Source organism: Salvelinus fontinalis, chromosome 31, assembly GCF_029448725.1.
Source record: "Salvelinus fontinalis isolate EN_2023a chromosome 31, ASM2944872v1, whole genome shotgun sequence".
In the NCBI taxonomy this organism is placed as follows: domain Eukaryota; kingdom Metazoa; phylum Chordata; class Actinopteri; order Salmoniformes; family Salmonidae; genus Salvelinus; species Salvelinus fontinalis.
This window is the reverse complement of record NC_074695.1, coordinates 42,035,242-42,041,760: the sequence shown is the minus strand read 5'-3', so window position 1 is coordinate 42,041,760 and position 6,519 is coordinate 42,035,242. Positions and strand designations below refer to the sequence as shown.

Below are 6,519 nucleotides of genomic sequence, written 5' to 3'. Positions count from 1 at the left end.
CACACCAGTATTTATACCAGTATTTATACTTGCACATCCTCATCTGCACATCTATCACTCCAGTGTGAATTGCTAAATTGTAATTACTTCACCACTATGGCCTATTTATTGCCTTACCTCCTTACTTCATTTGCACACACTGTGTACGAATTTTCTATTGTGTTATTGACTGTACTTTGTTTATCCCATGTGTAACTCTGTGTTGTTGTTTTTGTCGCACTGCTTTGCTTTATCTTGTTCAAGTCGCAGTTGTAAATGAGAACTTGTTCTCAACTGGCCTACCTGGTTAAATAAAGGTGAAATAAAAATGAATAAATAAAAAATGCTTTGTGTTAAGTATATGCATGTGGAAAGCAATGCCCGAGACAAATGGAGGAGGAATGGAGGGAAAAAGAGAGGGAGAAGAGGTCTAAGCGAGTGAGGGATGAAGAGGATGAGCTTGAGTCAGATAAAAAGGGTGGGAAAAAGGGAGATGTTTGTTTAAGAAGAATGGTAGAAAGTGTAAGCAGAGGGAGCTGAAGACAGGAGGAGAAATGGAAGTGAATGAGGGTGAAGTATCGGAGGTGATAGTTGCGGTAAAGTAATCAGAGACTGAGGTATGCACCAATGATCAGGATGAAAAGTCTGTGACAGTAGGAGTGAAGTTTATGGAGAAAGTGGACTCTTGCCTTTTGGCTGATCCATTTGTGGTTTCACCGTGGGTGAAAAAAGAGTTGGGTCATGTGGAATAGGTGAGGGTAACTAGAAGTGGTCTAGTGATAATTGTTTGTGTTTCAGTTGGGCAGAGGAAGAATGCGCTTGAAGTAAAACAAATGAGTGTAAGCAAAGTGTTTCGTTTTCAAGAAAAAGGCACCAATGAAAGGAGTGATAACTGGGGTAGCAGTAGATATAAACGTTGACCAGTTGAGGTCAAAGATTTCCGGTGTATGTGATGCTTGTCGTTTGATGCGATGCAGACAGGGTGGCAAGAGTGGGGAAACAGAAGAGTCATTGTCTGTTTTGAGTTTTGAAGTTGAGTCATTGCCTGACAAAGTGAAGTTAGGATATATAAGTTATCCTGTACGAGTGTATGTGCCGAATACGTTTAGATGTTACAGGTGTCAAGCTTATGAACATGTGGCAGCAGTGTGTAGGAGGGAGGGTCCAAGGTGTGAGAAATGTGCAGAAGGGCATTAGACAAAGGAAATGTGTAGTATTGGGGAAAGTAGTGGAATGTGTTACTTGTAGGTGTGCCCATGGAGCTGGGGATCAGAAATGTCCCATGTGAGAGAGGCAGGTTGAGGTTTCCAGGGTTAGAGTAGAGCAGAAGTTGTCATATGCTGAGGCAGTGAAGAAAATAGATGAAGATGGGGTAAGGGGGGGGGGGGGGGTGAGAGTAGTAGAGATATACCAGTACAGAGGGATAGGCCAAAAAGTAAAATACGTTTCAGTAAGATTGGGGTTTTAGCATTTATAGCAATGGTTATTAAATGTACTGCAGGGATGGATCGGAAGTCTCCGAAAATTGAGGTTGTGGTGGCAGCTGCAGAGAGGTATTTGGGTGCGCAACACTTTACAGCAGAAGAGTTACAGGATGTGTTAAGTGGTGATGTCCCATCCATTCAGGGTGATGGCATGAGGCAGGAATACATACATTTAATTAGTGGAGTAGGGGGGTGTTCATTTTATTTTATATCATTTTGAAATTAGTGCGTATAGTGTTAGATGGTAGGGTATTTATTTTGTAAATTTTTCTATTTCAAGTAAAGTAAAAGGGAGTTGTACTCCACTCTAATAGGTGGCGGTAATGCAACAAATTGGATGCCAACCGCCGTTAAACCTCATAGAAGAAGAACAAGAAGAATAGAAAGGTGATGTCACATCGACTTTCCCGCTATACTTCCGGTATTGATTGAACATATGCTGTTGTCGCAGAGTAGTGCTTTCTGTTGGACTCTTGCATGTTACATTTTTTCATAATATCTTGATTGATAATATGGCTTTTGACCTGTCCTCTGCCAGTGCGTCTGAAAATGCTGAGGCCTCAGAACTTCAGAGGATGATAGCAGTCGAGCAACAGAAAGCTCAGTTTGAAGCACAGGTAGCTAATGTAACTACTAAGCAAGCTAGCTATAGCTAGCTATAGGCTAAAACTGATTTTCCAATAAATCCCTGATCACAGTTGTAGGTGACGTTGGCTAGCTAAACTGATGCGTTGGAATACGAAATTGTGGCGAAAAGGGGTAAAAAAAATATATTTAATACTAATACGTACGTAATTGGGTCTAACTGTCTACTCGCGTCGAACTGCGCATGTGCAGGCCGTGAAATCAAAGACATTCCTTCGATATAAAGTCGTTTTAAACGAAAATGAAAACATGTCAGGTTGGAGTAGTAACATGTTCAACTACTAAATACATTTGCTCGAATCTAGGTTGCATCTTTAGATTTCGAGAAAAATAAAAACTGGAAGATTATTTTTTTTTTTCTCTCATTGATTTCTCAAACCTTGATCTGGTCAGTTTTGTCTGTATCGCAAGAGTTCCTGGAAGTCTCGCGATGTTGCGGCTCTGGGTTTAAAAACTGGGGATAGTTAGCTAGTTCACTCCCAAATACATTTCCCTATTGTTTTCTGGACTTAAAAGTGGTTGAAAGTCAGATCATTCAGTTATGTCTCAATATCAAATTAAGGAAAAGACGATTCTTCTATCCAATCTATTCCCATTTGTGAAACTTAAATGTTTAAATGTAGTTTTCTCAAGGTTATATGGTATTCCTTTACCTTTAGACAGTATAATCAAAGATAGCTATTTGCAGGTGAACTATTGCGTAATCCCTTTAAATACATGAGACTTATTTTGTGTTGTGTTTATGACGGTTTCTTGTAGGTGCACAACTTCACCGACGTGTGTAGGGACAAATGCATGGATAAGCCGAGCAGCAAGCTGGACTCCCGGACGGAGACGTGCCTGGCTAGCTGTGTGGAGCGCTTCATTGACACCACCCTCTCCATCACAAACCGTTTTACTCATATGGTGCAGAAAGGGGGCATGCATTGACTCAACTCAACAGGGAGAAAATGAAGAAAAGGGGTATGCATTGATTCATTCAGTCACTGAGCCAGACTTTCATCGGAGTAGGCTTGTCAGATTCAACTCGACACTTCAGGGACAAGATCAAAGGACCTGTGCAACGATTATCTTTTTGTCCAATGACTATGCTGATCTATTGTTATTTTATTACATTTATTTGGCAGGGACAATGCATAACAAAAACATAAGTCTCATAGCACTGAGAAATGATGTCGCACCAGATTTAGCTAATAGCTACTTTCCATCTGTAGTCCTCGGGCAGGTGAACATGGAAACATTATACACAAAACAGGCAACATAAACACATCAGACATGTAAAAAAAAACAGATGAGGACATGGATACATTTTTAACACGTAGGTCAACACATTGCACATAAACATGTTGCTGTTGGATAAAAATTGTTATCTGTAATGATGCAGGCCTTTTGACTGTGCATCATGTTACGGAGTTCAAATGTGGGATCTTTAATGGTTTTCATTGCTCTGCTTTGAACATGTCAATAAAAGGAATAGCCTGATGGGAAAATTCTTTATTTTAAGGCACACCTCTCTGTGAATTTATAGGGTGAGCTCGTTTTGCATTGCCCAGTCCCCTGGCTGTTGCCTGGGTGAGTGGAGTAAGTGTAACAGTACAACTTTAAACCGTCCCCTCGCCCCGACACGGGCGCGAACCAGGGACCTTCTGCACACATCAACAACAGTCACCAACGAAGCATCGTTACCCATCGCTCCACGAAAGCCGCGGCCCTTGCAGAGCAAGGGGAAACTCGACTTCAAGTCTCAGAGCAAGTGACGTAACCGATTGAAACGCTATTAGCGCGTACCCGCTAACTAGCTAGCCATTTCACATCCGTTACATAAGCGCTTGACTTCCAAAGCAGAGCCCTTCTGTCTGTCTCTGTATGTGTAGGCCATCTATCTGATGCTGTATGTTCAAAAATAGTATGACATTGTGGCCGCCCGTAGCATTGAAGGCTAGAAAAGCCAGCGAGCGATTGGCCTCCCTTGATTAAAAAAAAAAAAAGTATCAAATAATAGCCAATCAGTGTTGAGCAAAACTGAGCGAACTCAACTGATGCACCAAAAAGAAAAATGTAAAGGGAAGCCAGATTGGATTGGCTTCACTCCAAACACATCACATCGACATCAAATATGTCATTGACTAAAACAACTTGAATTGTTGCATCTCGTTGTGTTGTCTTCCGGTGGCTCACTAGCTAAAATTAGCCCTTTCCTAAATTAGCCATGATTGGCGATAGGGATTTGTGGTTTTACTTAATTCTCTGTACTGGCCAATAACTATAACAGCGATTCTGATCCCACCATAAATTCATACATTGTACCCCCGGCCTGAGTGGATGGAAGTTCAATATTTAGCCAAATGTAGAAGGCAAATGTTAACTAGCTAACGTTGCCCATGAATGTAAGTTAGGCTATCGAGCAAGCATTTTAGCCAGGTAGTGTAGGACAACAACAAAAGTGTGTACTGTATGACAGAATCATAGACTGTTTTGTCAACATGAAAGAAAGGATAGTGGTATTGATGTTTCTCTACAAGTAGGGTGAGTCAACATGTTTTTTCTACTTGCATGAATGCACACACACACACACACACACACACATCAGAACCATGGAAAGCCACATATTTAGCTTAAGTTGATTGGCCTAAATTGTTTTCGTTATCTTCTAGTTGTCACTGTATTAGACTAAGCATAGGTGATTTGATGATGATGAAATGGTGCTGGAATAGTGGAAGCAGCTTCTGTTTTCTTTGCTACTTGCAGTAACTCTCTATGGTTCTAAATCAATAGTTGTTTAGTTGTCCGAAAATGTCGGAAACATTAACTTGCTTGACCATGCTGTAGGTCATGTAACGCCTACGCAGTTTGGGGTCCACAAGGGTGCAAAACGAGTGCGCCCATGAGATGAGAAAGAAAACTAGGGAATGGTCAACATGTACTTCTTCATCCTACAATCTAAAGGGCGATGACAGGTTTGAATGAAATAAAAACTGAGAAAGAACATGGCCCTTTATTCATGGGGATTTAAAAGGACGGAAGGCGGCAGTTGTGGCTGTGCATGTATTCTGGAATACATTTGACTAGTTTATGATCATTGCCGAAACAATTGCATTTTTCTATTCAAGAAATGTTAGGCCTACATGAAAAACTATACTTTCAGCAGTAGTATCATCTTTTTTTTCCTTTAAGTTTTTGTTGTTGGAACGATTTCTTGAAGAATAAATAGGCTTCTAGGCTGGCTAAATGCATGACAAGCCGAGGGGTGTGTGTCACTTTAAGAACTTGAATGGAAAAGTAAAGAAGGGTTTGTATAACAGGACATACTAGAGAATCAAAAGTGAAAGTATAGTGATCCTATGCGGTGCAATAGCCTCAATTTTATATTTGGCTGTACTTCCAACAGGTTCGTATAGCGTTTAGAATGTATTTGGCATTGTCAATTTGGTATTTTATTAGGATATGATTACGTGATATATTTGGCCCCCCATAACGCTACCTTTTGCTTTGGACTAAATAAATATAACTTCCACAGATACCAACTATGGAACTAGAAGAGATCACTTTTTCTGGCTGGACTGCGATTGAGGAGAAGAAGCTCCATGCAGGCGAGAAGCCCAAAGACGAGAAAGTTTACACCATGTACCATGGCACGTATCTCAAGTATGTCCAGCGTATTATCACCAGTGGGTTCCAACGCTCCAGCGATGGGATGTTGGGGCCAGGGGTCTACGTGAGCCGTAATATCGACAAAGCAAAGTGTTACCCGCTGAATGCTGACAAAAAGGAAGCGATAGTGTTGAAGTTAAAGGTGCGGGTTGGCAAGGTGAAGAAGATCGACATTGATAACCATCCGCTTCAGAAGTCATGGCACCAGAACGGTTACGACAGTTGCTGGGTGCCACCAAACTGTGGCATTACTGCTATTAAATCTGGCCGTGAAGAGGATTGCGTCTGGGATCCCGCCCGGATTGTGGTGGTGGATGTGGCCTGCTGTCTGGACGATAAAAGGCGCTGGGACCTCCGAAAGCAAATACGCGGCATGAATAACCATGGCGCAAAGGATGGGTGCAGCCAGTGCCACCAGAATACCTCAAACACTGGGTCTCACCCTGTCCAAAGCTGTTGGGAATGCACCAAACAGATTTGCCCCTTTCAGAAGAAGCATGTGTGCAACAAGTAACAAGACTACTTGCACAAACAACTAGTCCTACTTTGCGTGGCCTGTCTCGCTTTTGACCCATCACCCATTGTGACCTTGCATACCATATCAAATTAAGCTTGTTGTCGATGTCATGTTTTAATGTATTTTGTGTAATCATTGCAACCTAATTGTATTGGGATCGAATTTGTTAACTGACTTGCCTGGTTAAATAAAGGTTCAATTGTATTTGAGATCCAAGTGATTAGACAAATTAATTAATATATT

General features: G+C 41.4%; 2 protein-coding genes across 2 annotated transcripts; both read left to right on the top strand.

Annotated features, from left to right (window-relative positions):
- Positions 1-1,864: 1,864 nt before the first annotated feature.
- LOC129830285 (mitochondrial import inner membrane translocase subunit Tim8 A-like) lies at positions 1,865-3,611 on the top strand. Its single transcript, XM_055892745.1, has 2 exons — positions 1,865-2,080; positions 2,868-3,611. The coding sequence occupies exons 1-2, from the start codon at positions 1,976-1,978 to the stop codon at positions 3,036-3,038; spliced, it is 276 nt and encodes a 91-aa protein (XP_055748720.1). The 5' UTR covers positions 1,865-1,975; the 3' UTR covers positions 3,039-3,611.
- Positions 3,612-5,383: 1,772 nt separating this feature from the next.
- gig2o (grass carp reovirus (GCRV)-induced gene 2o) lies at positions 5,384-6,485 on the top strand. The gene is made up of 2 exons (XM_055892744.1): positions 5,384-5,496; positions 5,626-6,485. Exon 2 carries the CDS (start codon positions 5,635-5,637, stop codon positions 6,271-6,273), a length of 639 nt encoding a protein of 212 aa, XP_055748719.1. The 5' UTR covers positions 5,384-5,496; positions 5,626-5,634; the 3' UTR covers positions 6,274-6,485.
- Positions 6,486-6,519: the final 34 nt, after the last annotated feature.